General features: G+C 35.4%; 1 protein-coding gene across 3 annotated transcripts in view; it reads left to right on the top strand.

Moving 5' to 3' along the window:
* Positions 1 to 20319, top strand: part of GlcAT-I (Glucuronyltransferase I) — a 35052-nt gene extending 14733 nt beyond the window's left edge. Inside the window, exons 5-8 of one of the 3 annotated variants that reach the window (XM_081772031.1) lie at positions 713 to 859; positions 4346 to 4639; positions 11260 to 11344; positions 19163 to 20318. In XM_081772031.1, coding sequence (XP_081628157.1) covers positions 713 to 859; positions 4346 to 4639; positions 11260 to 11344; positions 19163 to 19179 — 543 coding nt within the window. In that variant the 3' untranslated portion in view covers positions 19180 to 20318. Of the gene's footprint in view, positions 1 to 712; positions 860 to 4345; positions 4640 to 11259; positions 11407 to 19162 lie in introns of all 3 variants that reach the window. The other 2 variants (XM_081772032.1, XM_081772033.1) reach the window with 2 other exon arrangements.
* The last annotated feature ends 229 nt before the right edge of the window (positions 20320 to 20548 follow it).

Here is a 20548-nt window from a genome sequence, read left to right as displayed (position 1 = left end):
TTGGTCCAAAACAGTTTTGTTGGGAATTATCTTTTAGTTTTGCGACCAGAATTCTTTTTTGTTTCGAGATTATCGATTGCACTCCTGAAACCGAAACCCAATAGAACCCAGTTAGGTCTACCGATTCCATTGCAGGTCACAACTCTGTGTAGGAGAAGGAAAGATTTTGTTGTTGTTGAGTTGATTTTAGTTTAGCGTCCCTTTCAGCAGTGAGGCTATATGAGACGTGGACTTACTGATTAACGTGGAATCCGAACCACATGAGCTCCCTCCGGGAATCGAACCCGGATCTCCAGGAAAGATTTTGAACGTAATATCTAAGATAAGATAACTTGTGAAAAACATGTACGAATGAAATATTGAATTAGTTCATATTGTTAACGTATGGAGTATTTTGTGTATATGTAATGAATCTGTGCATTAGAAAGAAAATTGTGGTATACAGGGAGGAGGAATATCAAAGTCAAACGTCCAAAAATTTCTGACTGTACATGGTATTTATGCTTTCTTAAAGGCATTTAGTTCCTTCTTTTCGTTTTATATGTTCCTCAGTTTATTTTTCGGATAAAACATGATTTTAAATGTAGACCTAAATGGGTTGTAAATGTCTATACCAATGAGTTTTAATTTATGTACTTATTTCAACAGTTGACATAATCTTGTATGTCTGAGAAATGTAGACCACTTACATTTCTATCTCTTCATTTTGTAGGAACCAAATTGGAAGAAGCCGCGAGGAGTTCTTCAACGAAATGCTGCTTTGGAATGGATTCGTGCCAATGTGGATCCCAAACGAGACAAAGGAGTTTTGTATTTTGCAGACGATGATAATACGTACGCATTGGATTTATTTGAAGAGGTAAAGTGGAAACATATCAGTTAAAATAGATTCATCTTTTTAATAGTGTGTAGTTCATGTCTTTGTTCTCTATGGAGATAACATAATTAATAATGTTTGAAAAAGTAGGTTATTTAGAATCGGTGCAAGAGAATACGATGTAATATCTTCCTAATTGCGTGTTAAGAAATTGGTCTCAAAGTTGTGTAGATGGTGATAGCCCTATCACACCGTCACTACTTTATCAGTGTATTTCATGATCGGTATTGTAACCTTGAGTATGAATATTTAGGGTTCGATTTCCCATGGAAGCATGTGTGATTTCCATTTTACATAAAGCACAAGTGAATGGCCAGAAGGCTTGCATGATCGGTTACACTAGTTGTTCCCAATGTACAGAGGCTAAAACTGTGATAATATATAAATAAACCAAACCAAACCACTTGGCGTGACAGCCGTTTGTGGGTCAGAGCTGCTCAAATGCCATCAGTTAGCAACCGGTCGAACTACGTCCAACCTAGCGAAGTACACGTGATTCACCGCGCTGCGTCATCCTGTTTCTAACAGACATATCAGGAGATTTCTACACCTACTAGCTGTCACATGGTTTATTCACCTCTCCCCTAGTTTGTTCCCAGTTTGCCTCACGACGCTAGGTAGACGCCGAAAATTGAGAAGCACCGCGGACCACGCGGACGTGAGTCCAAACGCTCTAATCACGAAACTACGGACTGCCCGCTAATATCTAAATAAATAAATAAATAAGGCAGTTCTAGCAATAACCAAGGAAAGAATTTGAGGAGGAAGGAACAACCGTCTAAATGTTAAAAGTACTATCCCACAATTCGTCAGATGAAATTCAGCTAAGCTCTGAGAAAATCAAATTCAGGATGATTGACTACGCCATTCGAACTTGGGATCTCCATATTATGAGTAGAAAGCAGTCCTTGACTTCCTTGGAATGTGTGTGAAACACTTCCGTGTGCAGGTATTTAGTTTCCGAGGTATGAGCCATTAAATTTTGGGTTTAGACTTGCTCAAAGTTTCGCAAAACATTTCATTAATTGGTATTTATAACAAAAATTAGGAGAACAACTGTGAAACGTTAATATGATGTTAAAGGTTAACCTGTTACACGTTAAAAAAATCCGCGAGATCGCATCCGCAAAGAGAAGCACTCGTCGAAAGAAAACCTTCAGGGACAGATCCTGCTGAGCATTTAAGCGGAATGTCACTCAGAACCGTCGTGCGACAAGTGCAAGCGACGGAGGAATACAAGCAGCAGCATCTCCTACTCCCACCCCGCCTGTGTTGTCAATCGGCCCCAAGTTACATGGTATAGACATGTGGAGTTCGGGTTCACGGACGAAATCACTGATAAGGGACAACATCAGTGCTTTATTCAGCACGACGCCAATGGTGTCGGAAACAAGGAACATGGACCGCTAATGACTGAAAGCATGATATAGTGGATGAGTCATCATTCGCCTTACTTCAATTCGAGTCCTGTTTATGTATAAGGGACTTCCAAAGAAGTGTATGATCCTCAGTGCAACCATGAAACATGGCGGAGGCTCTGTAACGCTGTGGGTCGCAATATCCTGTTTTTCAATGGGTTCTGTACTGATGCTTACCGGTTGCGTCATTGCCCGTGATAACATCGCCATTTTAGGGGAACATGTGCATTCTGTTGTCCAGATGTTGTTTCTGGAGAATGACGATTCCAAGATGGTAATGCACCCGTTCGTGGAGCTAGAGCTGTGTCGGAGTGGTTTGAGAAACAACGGAGTGAAATTGAATACCTTCCCTGGTCTTCTCAATCTCCAGACCTGAACATAATTGAATATTTGTGATTCCTTTTGGAGACATGAATCCGGCGCAGATTTTCCCTCCTTCCTCTCTCACGAAATTCTATGGCTCCATTCCACATTGTATCAGAGCTCTTCCGTGGCTGAAGGATGGTCCGTGCCATATTACGTAATCTGCTACTTTTTTTTTTAATTTAGAAATTTCCAATAAATTGATAAGTATCAGTACATTACCACAAAATATACATTTTTAACGCATATTCAAAATTACGAATCCATGTCACAAGAATAGTGTAAATAGGTACTGGTATCCAAATCAGCATGCTAAATTACGCTTAAGTGCCTCATGCCTGAACTGTTCCCTACATTCTACGTAATGAAAAAATACTTATCGAAAAAAAAAACCGTCTTCAAATTAGTAATAAGTTTATTTATTTTTTATTTATTATTTATTTCTTTGTTTCATTGTGTTTTAAAACAAGATTGTTCTTATAATTGACATTCCATAACATATTATATTAAAATCGGGTAATTTGGCACGATCTTCGCGTGTAGATGGTGTCCTCTGTATTGAGTGGGGCCGCGATGGCTCAGTGGTAGAGCGTTCACCTCCGGTGCTTGGAGTCGCGGGTTCAATCCCAGCTCCCGCTAAGTGAACTTTGTGGTGGACAAACACCGTGTGCGTGGGTTTCCTTGTGCTTCTCCCGTTTCCTCCCACTTTCTTCATTCCACCATTTCATTCATTTCTTATCATCACAGTCTCCTTTAGCCTAAGCAGCATAACCGTGGGACTTAAAGCTCAAAGATTTCATTTCATTTCATTGAGAATCCAAGTTGCGTTTCTGTAACTGTCTTTGGAAGCTGTAAATAGAGAGACTTTTGGGTAGGCAAATTACAGACTTGATACAGTAAAATATACCGTCTTTATATCTCCAATATTAACAAAAGAATATACAGTGCTTATTGCCATATTAATTTGTAAAGAATATGTTGCGGAGAATGACAAATTATTCTTGTACCTTTATTGCTAACGGTAGCTGCAAGCGAAACTAAAACGATGCATACAATGAATGATTTTGGTTTAAGAAACACTTTGCTTATCTCCCTGAAGTTACTACTCTGTGTATGATCTATATCGTTCGCTTATTGATTGCTGATTCGAAATTTTAAAGTATTATTTAATTCAGCCACAATTAGTCTTGTTTCTGTAGTATTTCCTTCACTGTATAACAAATGTGACAAGACAGTTGAAGAGCGAATTTCGATACCCTCTTAATGTAAAAATCGATTTACTGTATGCTACCTTCTATGCTGGAAAGTTTTGCGTTTTTTAATTTGAACTACAAAACAAATTATTAGGCACAAAGAATTGTTCATATAAGAAGACCCGAAGAGACTGTTTATTAAAATGTATAACGGTGCCATTACCAAATTCTAACCTCGAATTAATTATTAACATACACATCTTCGACTCGAGAGACCCGGATTCGATTCTACGTCTCATAGACTCGCTGCTGAAAAGGAAAGTAAAAATCCAAATCAACCACCAGTCAAACTTCAAACACATTCCTTAATCCACTTATCCCCGAAGAAGGAACCGGAATATTCAATATATAAATTAAGCAAGTTCTCGAATAAAAGAAGCAAGAAGAATATTCAAAATGGCTTGTTTTGAATTGGGTGCTTTCTTTCTTTACAGATGCGGTATACTCAGAAAGTGAGTGTATGGCCGGTAGGATTAGTTGGTGGACTGATGGTCGAGAGACCTCTTTTGAATTCTAATGGAAAGGTGATTGGATGGAACAGTGTGTGGAAACCAGAACGTCCATTTCCTGTCGATATGGCAGGTTTTGCCATTAATATTAAATTATTGTTCGATTATCCAGAGGCAAAATTTTCTTTTGACGTCGAAGGAGGTTATCAAGAATCAGTTTTACTCAAGCAGCTTGTTACGTGGGAAGAATTAGAGACAAAAGCGGACAATTGTACTAAGGTATGTTAAAATAAGAAAATAAACTTAAAAAAAAAAAAAAATGAGCTGCGTAGTTTATGTTGAGGCTTGGTTTTGCATGAAGAATGGCGCATGTCTGTAATTTATATCTGTTTTTTCTCTAAAAATTATCTCAGTACTTTTCTGAAAGAGGTGGTGGTATCATATGAAAGAGGTTAGGATATTGTTTTCTTGGGTAAAGCGGTTCTTTTGGAGAAAATATTTTTGAATGTAATGTTAATAATAGCAGATTGAAGATGAAATGTCGTTTGTTGTTCTGAAGTATTCAAAATTATGTATTCACTGCTTCTTATGTCTCTAGTCAACACATGTGATAGCAAGCAACATCGATTTCAGGTCACTGAATCAGAATTTTTGTATTCTAGGTAGTTAAATTGAGCAGTCTACAGTTAAGTGGAAACTACATATATATGATAATGATAGTACAAAGTGCACCTATGTATCGATTTAGGGTACCATGCATTGAGCTTGGAATAAGTGTAATCTTGCGCTCTTTGTTAACTTTTGATCGGGCACCAGCGTATATTCTGCATTATTTTCTAAAAATGTATGCTTAGATCGAACGGGTTATTGTGATTTGAATTTCTATAAACGTGTCTTTGATATGCCGATTGTTGTTTCAATTCATTTGAAAGAGTGGAATAGGAATACGTCGCATTTTGAAGCATGTGGTTTTAGAATATGCTTGTTTTTGCTTTCTTTATTTTTGCTTTACTTTCCTGGCTTATTCTCTTTCTTTTATGACTGGTTTTGTGACTTTCATTTAATGATATTGGCTTCAACATATACTTTGAACTATTGAGATTAAATCTTATTTCTTTCTATTTAGAATCAACAACATATGTATTCTTTTTTTCTTCTTCTTCTGCACGACTGGTTGTGTACTTTTATGCACTGTTGCCCAAAATCAATATATAAAAATAGAAGAAATTACAAAATAGATATACAATATCGTTGTATAAATGACTCCTGACGAGGAACAATTTAAGAAAGAATGCTGGACCGTTACATAATTTTACATATAAGGTTACATTACTTTTCGCATAGCCCTCGTATATATATATAAATTACAATACATATATATTAATTTCATTTTATCTCATTCTTATATTCATTTAACAATTAATTCCATTTTAATTGTATAAAATTATCGACGTAGAGGACTAATTAAGAAAATATATGATCAATTTATTAATTATTTAGGTCCTAAAATAGATTCTTCAAATCAATATTATGGGAGCTCATTGACGAATCAACTCAGTATATGCTGACATACTATATAACTTATTTCTTCCATTTGGGCATACTTAACATAGCTTTGATAAACAATATTTGTATCGATGATAGATGTAAATTGCATAGAATTCAGAAGTAGTGCGAATTACAAAGAAATTATAACAATATTCAAAGTGAAATAAAACAAAACTTGATCAATATCATTATCAGGAACAATACAAATAAAGAAATTATTGTATTAAGAACCAGCAAAGTTTTTGTGGGTTAGAATACCGTATAACATGTTTTATTTATTCAAGCATATCTATTATAACTTTTAGTAAACGATATTCGTATTCATATCACAACGTGCTGAAATCTAGTATCCATTATTTTTATTATCTGTATAGAATTCAAACGAAGTACAAATGATAAATGAAATCATAATTGTATTCAAAGTGAAAATAAACAAAAACCAATTGAATATGTTTTGTCGGATGCCATAACATTAGCTTAAGTTACATTGCCAAAGGGTTCGATTAAGTTGCATTGTACGCCACAATCTTGTATACAGTTCTGTCTATGATTTGCTTCAACAGTATTCGGATTTCTATTTTGAGAATTTCTGCCACGTATGAATCTATTACGAAATCCATTTCGTGTAAAATTACAATTATTGTTCGCTTGATTCCTGAATGTATTATGATTATTGTTCCTGTTTCTCCTAAAATTAGATGCAGTTCTATTACCGGTACAATTAGGTTCAGTTCTATTCTCATTATTCTCTATTCATTCCCATACCTCCACCCCGTTGAGCAAGATATGATATAAATATCTACTATATTAAGATACGTATACAAACACCTGAAACTATATGAACTTGGGAGCATGGCCCTCCCCTCGTGATGAAATTCTGCGCACAGTACTGTACAACAGGAGAGTTTAGGATGTTTGTGCTTGTAGTGTCACTAATGCTCTTTTCTGCTTTCCTTGACTTCTGTTCGGCAGTAGTGATTCGTAGTAAGTTGGTGTGTTAGATTGGGGTTTAGCGTCCCTTTCAACACCAAGGTCATATGAGACGGGGACTACAGCTTAAAGTGAGATCCGAATTAGATGAGCTCCACTGGGAATCGAACCCATGTCTCCCGCATCAAAGACGCGTAGCTAACCCTATAGCCATGAGAAAACTCTAGTGATTCATGAAGTTCAAGAGGTGTAGATCGTCTATCACCTCAACAATACATTAAACAAGACAACAGTAATACTGAACATATTCATGATCTCAATTTTTTAAGCGGTGTAAATAGCAGTATAACTAAGCCATGCATATCATGATACAAAATTCAAACGTAAACAAGTGGGGAAAAAATAGTTATGCGTTTTATTTAATTGCATTAGATTTTATGGTACTTTCAAGCACCCTTTGAGATGACGTGTTGCGACTCCTCACTAAATTTGGGACAGTCTTGTCTCGAAAAGATGTCAAAGTGCTTTCACGTCTTTTTCGTCGAAAAGTGTATTTTTCTATTCGAAGATCTGTTTCTCGTCTTGTATCTCATAAAAAAAAATCCCATCTCGTCTCGTGGCCAACACTAGAGACAGATTATCCTGATAATCGCGACATCAGTGGCGTTATTTTGGGCTTCAAGGAGAGGGAATTGTTCCCCTGAACTTGCAATGTATACGCACTTGTATATAATGGAAAATTCGAAATCCTACTTATATTGGAAAGTCTTGTTCCTCCCACCCGGCCCCCAAGCAAAACCTGAATTGACGCTTGTTTACACAATTGCTATCTAAACAAAAGAACAATTGAATCAAGTAAAGTTTTTAGAGGAACATCCAAAACTATATAAAATGATCTTTTAAACAGTATATTAGAGGTGAGTCGTAAAATGATAAAAGAAGAAATGAAACAGTTGACTTTGTGGCAATAATGGCAGATGCAACAACGGGCGTTTCTGGTTAAGCATAACATTTGTTGGCGTTTCGTTAACGGGTATGCCAGTGGAAAGGTTTTGAAGATTCTTTAAACTTGAAGGGCAAAGTGTAGATGCGATTGCGGAATATATCTTAAATGAAGTTGATTCACTGTTCAAAAACTATCCGTATAAAATAATAACATAGACACACGATGGAGCTTATGTGATGAATATTACAATAGGCGGAGTAGTGCTTATTAGCATTAGAATCAGTGATGGCTTGTAAAATCTCGTGAGCGTTTCTGCAATGAGATGAAATTTTAAATCAAGAACGGTCAACGCTGTTTTTGAGAAAGAAGATAAATTAAATGTTTCTTAAAACTCCAGAACGCATCAGAGGACATTTGATGAGGCTGTTGGATTGCGGTGTTATTTGGATGATAAATAATTTATCTATTGATTAACGCTTGTCAGCAAGGAAATGTCACACATAGACGGTTTCTGTAACTAACTGCAAGTAAGATCAATTGATGTCATTAAAACAAGAAGTACTGTGTCTCCGTTTATAAGGGCTGCTAATGAGATTAGTCAGTCGACAGACCACATACAAACTGAAATCCAAGAGCCGTCATTCAGAAAGCAAAGGAAGCTTGAAAATAAACACGTTGTTGTAAAAGAAGTATATGACAAAAATTTGCAAGAGGCTCGTCAACCTTTTGAAACTTTGTGCCATTTTAGTGTGAGAAAGTGTTAAGCTGCGATAAATTTTGTGATTTTCAGAAACTTTTTCCAGAGGGGGAACTGGAATGTGCTGTTCAAAATCACTCTCTCCTGGTGAAGAATAGGCTGAGAACATAACTTAGTCTTGCGTATGACAGACAAGATTTCAGAAATGTTGCTGGCGCCGTCCTTTTACTTCAGCGTGTGTTATCACATAAGCTAGAGACTGCGTTGCCGGAAGTTATACAAAATTTTAAAGATCATCGTGATAACACCTGTGGCTACTGTTGAGCCATAGAGTTTTTAGTAGAAAGGATTAAAACTTTCTGAGGACCATCATGTCATAGGATCGACATATCGTTCTGGCAATCTATCAATTGAAGAAAGAGTGATTTCAAACTCAGAGGATTTCAACATCACGTCATAAGAGTTCTTCAGCAAAAAAGAATCGCTGAATATGTGTCATCTTTCGTCATAGCTGCGTTTCATATTATTTTATTATTTTCAAAATTATAGTTAAATTTGTAGCCAAGGTTTCTTCCAGAAATTTTTTTCCGGATGATTGAGGGAACGAAATCAAAATGTGAGGGAGCTGCTTAGAAACACTATTTTTTATAGGACATGGTGTGTTGCACAAGAGTGACCTATATTCGCTGTTTAATTATCTTAGCTCCGGGGAATTATTGTAGTGCTCAGTATTCTTACCATCAGGTGCCACTGGTTAGTTGTTACCAAAGAAAGAAGAAAACATAAGCTTAACAATATTAACTATCTATAAGCTCTTATTATAAGCGTGTGCTCATTTAGAGATAAAACATCTTCGTAGATATCAAACCTTTTCCCCATATTCCGCAGAGATTGGTGGGACAAAACAAGAAGTATTACTTCGTATTTACTCGGAATATCAATTCTGCAAGTTGCAGATTCGACAGCATTCGGATTCTTCTAAAGACGAACTCAAGCTTTTCTTTGGCGTATCTATCTAACTGGTTCTTCACGGAAGTAGAAACAATCTGCAAGCTGATTATAAATGATTCATCGGCTTTTAAAGTGAAATAACTCGAAAACTATTAATACAATACGTATGTGCTAATGAAGCGAAAGAATACATTTTCGAAAGTGTATTTTCTCATAATCGTAATTTTGGCTGATTGCAACAGATGGCAGGACAAGTCTGTTTTCCAAAATGGCGTATATGTAGCAGAAAACATTCTATGTTTCAGAATATGACAAGTGTTTTGTGTTGTTACTGTACAGCGTGCATTTCGTAAACAGTGTGCATCTGCAATTTAAGATAGTATCGACAGTTTAAGGACACTGACTGCCTGTGTAAAGGAAAAGTACAGGATGTTCAAGTGTTTGTGATGAAACAGTGGAGAGGGCCGCGGTGGCTCAGCGGTAGAGCGTTCAGCTCTGGTGCTTGGGGTCTTTGGTTCGATCCCAATTTGCACCAGTGAGCTTTGTGATGGACAAACACCGTGTGCGTGTTTTTTTTTTTTTTTTTTGGGGGGGGTCTCCCGTTTCCTCTCACTTTCTTCATTCCATCATTACATACTTTTCACATCATCACCATCTCGTTTAGTCTAGCCGGCATAACCGTGGGACGTAAAACGTAAAGATTTTTGAAACAGTGGAGGGAGCTTCGTACGTAGCCCAGAGAAGTCAACACGGAGCGCTATATTGTGATTTTTTTTCTTTGGGAGCAGTTGAAAGACACTATATGTGCCTTCACTACCAACAGCTTGGTGAGTTTCAGGATAGTATTACAGTTACATGTATAACCATTAATAGAGATATGCTAGAGCGCATGTGGTGTTAAGTAGACTACAGCATAGATGTATGACGTGTGATAAAAGGAAGCCGCATCGAGCATTTGTAACAGTATATCTAAAATTTAGACACTTTATGCATATTTTCATGTATTATTTGTTGGTGTGTGTGGTACACATTTTTACAAAAATATAATTACCCTTATTGTTCCATGTTTTTAATGTGAATCATCATATTTGTAACCGTAGATGCTCGGACAAAGCACTTCTGTCTACAAATCACGTATCATCTCTTACTGAGAGAGATCGTATGTCTTTGAAATTGCGCGGGCGCCCTTTCAATCTAGAGAATTCATCCTGATCTTGTCAGAATTTTCGCAGAAGATAGCACACACTTAATCCACGATGATCGGGAATTTTGGAATATATATATATATATATATATATATATCAACAATGAGAGTAAGGTAATTGTATGCAGAGTAAGGAGGATAAAGGGATAACGGTCCGAAGAAGAGGGGAGAAAGAGAAAATTATGTCCGTTCCCACTTAGAGCCATCATTTGACATATGATACTTGCAGAGACCTCGTTTTACCTCGGAAAGAAAAAAAGTAGGCACTTAAAAATCCTAACCTTAATAATCACTATCTAGAAAGCACTCAGCTGATTTCTCAATGGAACACTTGAAATTATAATAAAAACGGAACAACGATGAACATTCATGGGCACTTACCTATGCGAGTATTAGATATATATGAGGTTTTTTTTGGCGATAAAAATACTATAAGCATAATAATCTCAGTTTAATAATAACATGCCAGACATTCTTCTTATTCCATTTTCATGTCAAAAGAACATAGCGTAAGTATTTTCTTCTCGCCCTTCGTCACTTCAAAGGTAATGAAGCCTGGTTAATCGAGTTGATTGTCAGTCCTTTAAAAAGAAAATTATGTTCCATTTTTTCTTTGTTAACAGATCTACGTCTGGCACACCAGAACTGAACCAGCAAAGCTGAAGCAAGAAGAAAAGTTAAGAAAGAAAGGTCAAGCATCTGATAAGGGTATGGAGGTCTGAGAAAGGCGGACTGTAGAGTTTTAATCGATTGACTTAGTTGGCTTAAAGGTGCTCTTGGATTTGGTGATGGATTTTTAGATAAACTTTTATTTATATATATTTCTACAGTATTAGTTTTGTACATTGAGATATATTTATCATTGATTAGTTTTCAGTTTTTGAGGACGTATAAATCCCGAGTGGATATGAACATTTGTTTCTTATAGAGATGAATGTATATTTTGAGTTTTTTAAAGGAATTATTTTTGAAGAGATTTTGTGCCATGTATATTATACTTCCATTATAAGAAAAAAATAATTTATCGTTTCTCCTGAATTTCGTAGGTTTCGTATTTCCCTTAAAAGTGCTTCGAGCATTCTTTTCCTCGAAGCATTTGCTGTTGTCGTATTTTGTTTTCTTCTTGCCGTTGTTATTCACTTAACTTGAGCAATTTATTGTCGAATATGTTAATAATAATTAAAGAGAACTAGTTTTAATAAAAAAAATAGGTTTTATAATACGGGTTCCTTATTAGTAATATGTTGATGACAGTATGTTCATCTTATATTTTATCAACTAATATTGAGTGATCAATCTTATTGTTGGTATAATTTGAGTATAGTATAGACAGCCATGTCTATTTTATGATGTTAAATAGTTCAAAGTGATCAATATTATTTGTTGGTGTAATTTGGATATGGTGTAGACATTCGTGTCTACTTTGTGAAGCTCAGCTCCGGAAACATTATATATAATGCGTATATATTTGACTGATGTGGATAAGTACACTACTTGGATGTTATCCTGGGTCATGTGTTTGCTTTGGTTTTAAATTTGGTCAACAGCTGAGTATGTTAAGATTTTAATAACTATAAATGTCAGAGATTGAATAAATTGTATGAGGCGTAAAATGTGTCGTGTAAATAGATTTCCATTCCAAGATGCTATAGATATTTTCTATTCAAAATGTTTCGATTATAGTAGAAAGCTGATTTCATCATTAATGGATTTGTACGGTCTCATTGTATGGAAACTTAAAGTCAGTTAGAACTTTGAAAGAAGTTTTTCTAATCAATGCATAAAACTTTTGCATTTAGTGAGTTTGATCAATATGATTGCCATTTCTGATATAAAATTACTTGGTGTGAATTTGGTATATATTGGTGGAACTCGATATAATAACGTGTTTTATACCATACAATATTGATAGACCCTGAAATTCATTCTATGCTTCGATATAATTTGTTTTGTATTTTCTTGCCAATGATTCTTTTGTGAACGATAATTCTGTGAAAAGATAACTACATGTATTCTCATTGAAGGAGATTTAGTTAAAGTAATAAGCAAGCAGAAATCAATTATTGATCATTGTTTATATTTAATAAGCCTAGTTCAACTTTCAACTTTTTTTTTTTTTTTTTTTTTTAAGATTTCTTTCCATTAGAAAAAGTTATTGATATATTTAATGTATATCTTGTTTTGTTACCTACGACATTGTTATTGTTCCTATGTGATTTTCGTGTTATTCCTAAATTTTCCGATATCACAGGATGTCTCTCTAACAAGCAATATAGGTAATTCTATTCATTTTTTAGAATAGTTTTTAGACTTTTCTTGTCATATAAATTATGTAGCAGAGGTTCAAACATAATGCCAGTTTTGTTTTGCTGCTGATAGCTTTATTTTCTTTTTACCCATATTTTAAATAAATAAAGTCCTTATCCCTAGGTGCTAGAAATAATTGCACGAGTGCAATAAGAGATACTGGCACAGTTCCTTGTATGAACCAATACTGGAACAAATTTAATTCGTCCTTTATGTTCCTATAGGTTCTTGTATTGTGTATATATACACGTTTGCTGGTTATTCTGCGAATCATGTGTAGAAAGTTGCCTTTAAAAACTACTTCATTGTTGTTTTATTTGTCCTTGCTTCAATGATAATTTTTTTTCTCCCGCGCATAGTTGGTAATGCGTAATCTTGATTGATTCTCATATATAGAGGTAGTTAAAAAACAAACAGTGAGCTAGATATTTGTTTTTCATATTAGACAGAGAAATTAACTGGAATTGTTCTTAGTGGCAACTGAATTGTTCGAACAAGTACTCTACAATTTTTTAATAAGATGTAAATCTTTTTCTCTAAATAAAAAGTAAAAATATTTTTCTCTGAACAAAATACTAATTGCCCAACTTTTTAATACATGGAGAATATAAAACAATTTCGTTATTTCTGTCAAGATTTGTGTGATTTAATTGAATATGATTTAAATACAAGTTTTCAATTTTTCGTTTTAGTTTTTCAATTAATTAATTAGATTTTATTTTCAGATAACACGCTCAGGAATTTTAACAAACATTTTGCTTACTTTAAATTCTAATTCCTGAAAATACCTTACGTTTCCAAAGATAATCTCAGGGAGAAACATAAGATAATTCCAGGCATTAGAATTTTTTAGATGTAATTGATTTAATTTATTTATTTAATTATTTTAAGAATTTTGCAATACTTTTAAATTTCAACGAACCATGTTTAAATCGGTTCATCCATTCGCAAATTAGTGATGCCATAAATTGAAATAAAGGAGTATATATTTTCTGTGGAAACTTGTACTGTTTCTCAAAAATAAATGTATTTTAAAGGACAGGCTTAACACACTTATTAACTAATTGTTTAAATCTGAAGTGTTTTCCATTCTTCTTAGTTGTTTTCTCATTAAGAAAGTTGATACAACTTTATGTATATGCACGTTCTCAAACAACAATAATGTAGCAGTTTTGAGCAGAAATGTACATGAAAATCCATTAATTTGGATAAGTTTTGTGTTTTTGATATATATATAGTCAGTACTTTTTGAAAATAGTCAATTTAAGTAAACCAGAGAGGGTCTTTTTTTTTTTTTTAAAAAAAAAAAAACGTACCTCCATGTTCCTCAAGAACAGATATTTTTAAGTGTTTCTAACGTTCTTTAGTAACTAATGCAAAGAGCGCTTTAATTGTGTACTTTAATCTGTACTGAACTTGTATATGTAATATTATTGTTACTGTGCAGTTTTGATGTTGATCTTAGTTTATGTTTACTGATTGTTCATCTCTGAGTAAGCAAAAGGCTGGTCTGTTGCATTAGAAGTTTTCAGATAATTAATTGCCAAAATTACCTGTGTCTTACAATGATGAATTTAAAATCCTGAGCATAAATATTTGGAAATATTTTGTTTGTAACTGTTTTCAGTTGAGAAATAATACAAGGCCTGCACTGAAAGTTACGGGAAACTGAAAGAAAGACGATAGCTATAAGCAAATATTTGTATTGGTTTTCAAGTATTCACTTTAACAGCAGCAATAGTTTTTTTTTTTTTTTTTTTTTTTTTTTTTCATTTCGTTCATTCATTTGAATAAACAAATCGTTGAAGCAGTTATGGCACTCAGTAGTAGGTACCTCACGAACATGCATTTTATATGTTTACTGCCTCTTCTGGGCTTAGAAATCGCGAATCCGGGGAATAATTAACGTAAAACACGAGTTTAACATTTTTACTGTTCAGAAACTCCATGTGTTTGATGTTGTGTAAGAGCTTGCATTGTCATGATGCAGAGTGATACAACGTTTGGGGTTGTGGGGTCGAAATGTATCGCTAACTTGTGCAAACAAATATACTATACCACTGAACATTAATGTTCTACGATTTCCCAAGGCAATAATAGAAATGTGTCCAGATTTCAGCAAGAATAAAACAATCATTTGCTTAGCAACACTGCGTAAACGAACAATTTATTACTTTTGACTAATCTTGGAACACCCGTAAAGCAGATTGTCGTTTAGTTTCGAGTTCATATGAATAGATTCACGTTTCATTACCTTTGATGAAGTTGCACACAAAATTTGACGCTCTTGATTTAAACCGTTTGAGCATAGTCTTGTATCACGTCACACGAGCATGTTTTTGCTCTTGCGTTAAATTGTGGGGGATCCAACCAGAACATAACTTTTTCATGCATAATAAATCATAAAGAATTGTTTGTATTTGACTCATAGCAATATCGAAATGCGCCCAAATTTTACGGTATGTTATGTGTTGATCATATTCAATTAGCTTACGCTTAGTATGGATGTTTTCTTGCACTATGGCTGTCGTTGAGCGACCTTCACAAACTTTATCAGTGAGACTGTCGCACCCAAACGTGAATTTCTGAAACCAATGATAAATGGTTGTTTTAGATGGTGCTTCTCAACTAATTGTAGCACTCATTCGATTGTCGAAAGTCTTAATAAATCATTGCGCGAAAATACTTTCTGGTTAGATCCATTTTTTGCACCCACTTCCTCATGCTAAACCTCCTGTAAAACAGCTACTTGTATATTGAACATATATCATACTTCACAAATATAACAATTTCCAACGTATTGCAATTTAACTTAATACTAAATTCCCGAAACTTTCACTGCCACCTTCGTATGAAGGGCTTGGGGGGAGGGGGGAAAAGACTGTAATTCGTAAAAGATGGTTTGAAATTTCAAAGTAATGTTTAAATCAGAATATTGGATTAAATAAGTTGTTATATCACGTTATGTTCTTCTTCAGTCCTTCTTGGTTGTTTGGTTGTCTTGCTAGCTTTGTGATTGGATTCGAATTTAGTGTTCCTTTCAGCACCGAGGCTATATGAGAAATGGGCCTACAGTTAAAGGTGGAATCCGAATAACTGTAGTGTGTTCAAATTTCAAGGTTTTCTCATCGAGATTGTGTACAGCAAAGGTGAGCACGCTAGCCACTAGACTAGCGGAAGGCCTGTAAGAATTGAAGTTTCTAACGCACGTTAGCTCGCTCTCTTGTAGAAAACGATAACTGCAATGGTGAATACGAATTAGATATACGACTTATTAATTTTAGAATATTTTGATGTAGCTTTCTTTTTTCTTTGTTGCGAATGTCGAAACCTTGACGAGATTTCAGAATGTATATGCTTGTTTTTAGTGTGATACTATTCATGTTTTTATATTACAGTTACGGTGTTTGGAAATCCAAAAGAAATTAATGGTTTTAAGAAAAATAATTTTTCTATTATAATATTAATTTAAAAATGACTATTCGTGTAAATATTAACAGTGGTAAGAATTAGGCTACTTTTGTATCCAGTGTTGTTTTCTCATAAAGTGTATCTCATTTTCTCTCATAGTGAAATACTGGGCATAGAAGAAGTTTGAACCTGTCGATAATATATATTTTTAACAAAAAGTAGGTTCTGACACAATGGCGCATTAAATGTTCTTTCAGCTTCAGATGTATAGGAAGCAGGATCGTGCGCTGTTTGTTTTTTAAATCTTCCAAGTATGGCGATTGACCATACGTGAAATATAAAGTATGCATGTGTTGTGCCATCACTCCGTATATTTCAGTCCAGAGTCGATTACATATTCGGTGACAATGCATAATGATACATTCAGTGAAGCGAGGTAGAAATGTAAAGAATGTTTTTAGACGACACTTGTTTCGATAAAAGAGTTACGCAGTGTAGTGCAAATGAACAATTTCTATTTTTATATTAGAAAAAAAATTACATTGGTGAAAGCAAATATCTGTGGCCACAACTGATTATTCCCTGCAGTTTATATGCATATTTTTAGATTTATGTATTGGCTAAATTAAATATTAATGTACCGTATTTCTCATTGAATAACTTTAAAAATTACATTTTTTCTTATTTATTCGTTGATTGAGTGTATATTGCCATCAAAGAAGATTTAGACAGAATTGAACTGGATATTTTAGTCGTTAGTAGAGTTGTGAATAATTTACTATTATTGTGAATAATACAAGTGTTTTTCAAGGTTGAGGATTAAGCTTAGTGCCTATATATTATAGCCAGTGACATTAAATAATGAGTCAGTGTAAAGAGTAGAATGTGTTACCAGAACTCCTTTTATCTCTATAAACAAAACCACTTTAAATATTTTAAAATACAGTTTTGAATTTTGTGTATCAGGAAACTGAAGCTGTAAATAAAGAACAACATTTTTATAAAAACCTCCGTTTCGTACATTGTTCGAGTAGCCCTATCACAAGTTATAACTACATTTATGGTCAAAAGGTTAATGTATCAAGGGATTTCTGATTTAATGGACATGCGGAACACTGATCCGGAAGAAATGTTCAGTTCGTGCGCCAATTCACTACAAGTCCAGCGCCGATCACCGTCAAGTAGTGCCGTAGTCTTGCAAGATTAATTTCGTCCGTAGCCGTTCGCATATGCCCTTCACCGTGCATTTTATCTGTTGACTGTCGTCCCGCCTGAAATGCTGCAACCCATCTCGCCACTGCCTGATACGATAGAGCAGCTTCACCACAGGCCTCTATTAATCCTCTGTGAATTGTCCTAGCATTTCGCCCTCATGCCACCTGGAATTTCATAAACACACGCTGTTCTGTACATTGCGTTAGGGCGGTATTTCACACAACAATCACTGTAACAATGTTTATTCACCACACACACCGTAATATGGGACCGCAGCAGCGTTGAAATTGACTCGTACACATCCACTGAACACACTACGTTCGTCATTTGTTTCCTGTCTACACGATACTCCAATCGTAGCAGTGTTCTAGTTCGAGTTAAATGACCATCGTAAATGATGTTCATAACATATTTCGCGATTTAATGAACTTCCGATTTTATGGACAGGCCTTGCCCCAGTCAGTCCGTTAAATGAAAGGTTTAGTGTATATACACAACTTATACTTCCAGTAAATAGAATATTGTAATACTTAATACTGTAAAGGAAATTTAAGAAGAAAAAAGTCGTATTTGCAGTCTCATAAGGCATTTCAAAGAGAGATTGATGGTCATGTTTATGAAACGTAACCGCACTGTTCTTCTATAAGTTTTGTATTAATTATGCGATATCTAAATATTTCAGCACGAAAATAATAATATTGTCTAGATACTAACCGATCTTGTAAGTGAAAGATGAAGATCACACCATCAGTAGATGTGAAGATCACAATGCCGTTTACACTAATTTGATATCTTGAACAGTTCTGGAGATATGGTAAAAATTGTTGAGTTGACAACAAGGCTAAATTTGTAAAATATATATAGGGTGGACATTTATCATGATACCCCTTGTTACTTCTAAACTAATGGATAAAAAACGCTGAAATTTCGTACCATGCAAATCTCGACAGGGAACATTGACATACTCTGCAATATCTACCAGATTAACTATATTGCCAACCCAACACAAAGTTACATTTCTTCAAACGGCACTATGTTAGGACCTACTTCAAGTCTAGATGCTTGGATTGTTATTGCTGTATCCTCTTAGTGCTATTGTTCTTAATAACGCGTGCTGTGGTATGTTTTTTGGGGTGTGCTGTTTTGGACGGCTGTAGCTCCAAACTAGCACTTTTTTTCCAAATGCTCACATAAACTATTTTTATTATTATTTATTTATTTATTATTTTGGTTTGAGGAATTACCTGTTAAAGCTTGTCAGTATAGTTCATTAACACCCTGTACACATATACTAACAGGAGTCTCCGTTCTTCGCATGGGGAGAATGTAATTTAATAAATACTACATTTGTATCCAAGGATTCCGACAAATGGACATCTTAATAGAGTAACTGCAACCCCCGTCCCTTTTCTTCTTTCATTGTTTCCTTCCCTTTGTAGGTCAAAATCAAAAAATATTGAAACACGTATTCAGTTGTTTTAAATGAAAAATCCAAATATAAAGCTTCAAGGCTCTCTTAAGGGATTCCTTGGTATGGGTGTCTTATAATACAAGGAGCATACTATAATAATTTACACTCTTTTCTCGTTCCAGGTGCAGTGGACCACTGAAGTTGGGAATACAAGTCACAAGACCTAGGACCTTCATCTACCAACAGGGAGCATCACTGGCAATGGGGATTACAGCAGCGCCCTGTGTAGCCCATTTCTTGAACATCTGTGAGTGTTACTAATGGACCACATGGAAAGTGATTACGGGGGACAGCGCTGGATGTGATATATGTGGAAAGAGGACATAGCCGGTGCTGAAATCCATAGGCTATTTGTGACAGTGTGGGGAGAACATTCACTGTCGCGGAAAGCAGTGTACAACTGGGTAGAAGGTTGGAAAGTGGGTAGCACCTCGACGAAAATGAGGGAAAGTGACAGTGAAACACCAGCCATCATGTCCGTGGTAGAGAGGACCATTCAAGAGGACAAATGCATCACATTCTCTGAAAAGGAAGATGTCACAGGACTAACAAGAATAACACACTACAGCGCATCGTGCACAATCACGTACAGTAGGGGAAGGTCAGTGCAAGATAGGTTCCAAAAATTCTCTTGGCTGCAGAACAAAAACAATGTCGTGTGAACGTTTGCAGGGAACTTTTGCAACGCCATGATCATAAACCCGAAGATTTCATGTCTAAATTTATGGTTGGTGATGAAAGCTAGCTCCATTACCATGAGCCGACGACGAAGCAGCAATCAATGCAGTGGAAACATCATGACAGTCCACCGCCAAAAAAATTTAGAGCAACAAGCTACAGTGTTCTGGAACACGGAAGACATTATCCTGATCTACTGACCGGAAGGTGGAGCCCCTCAGACGCACACGTCGTGCTATTCAAAGGAAAACGGGGGAAAGGAGTGCTTCTGCAATATAAATGCATGTCCTCACACGAGCCGGGAAATTACTGCTGCCATTGATCAACTAGGTGTTGTCGCATCCTCCGTACTCTCCGAACTTGGCTCCCAGCGATTACCATCTGTTCGGGGCGATGAAAAGCCTCTGCGTGATCGTCGGATTGCAGGTGCTTATGATCTTGAACAAGCTATCCAAATATGGATGCACAGGACTCGAAACAGTTGGTTCCAGGAAGGTCTGAAGCTGACACACCGCTGGCAAAAGTGCATAAAGGGAGATTATATTGAGAAGGTGGACACATCAGTTGCTGTGTAACATGTATGAATATGTGTAACAAAAAATAAAAGTGTAAAACAATATAGTACGTTTCTCGTAATAATATTTGCAACTCTTGTCTCATTTCTTCCCATCTGTTTTCTCTCCTAAGTCAAATATCAAAAAACGCTATACGAGTATCAAAAAACGAGATACTTTGATTATCTCGGCTGATTTTCTTAGTGAAGTTCATCTCTTAACATATTAATGAATAACAGCAATTTCAACGGTGGCTACCAATAGCCTATATCCTAC

The sequence above is a fragment of the Thermobia domestica genome, chromosome 9 (assembly GCF_964235325.1).
Source record: "Thermobia domestica chromosome 9, izTheDome1.hap1.1, whole genome shotgun sequence".
Classification (NCBI taxonomy): domain Eukaryota; kingdom Metazoa; phylum Arthropoda; class Insecta; order Zygentoma; family Lepismatidae; genus Thermobia; species Thermobia domestica.
The sequence above is the reverse complement of the archived record's forward strand: the minus strand, read 5'-3'. Positions and strand labels throughout refer to the sequence as shown.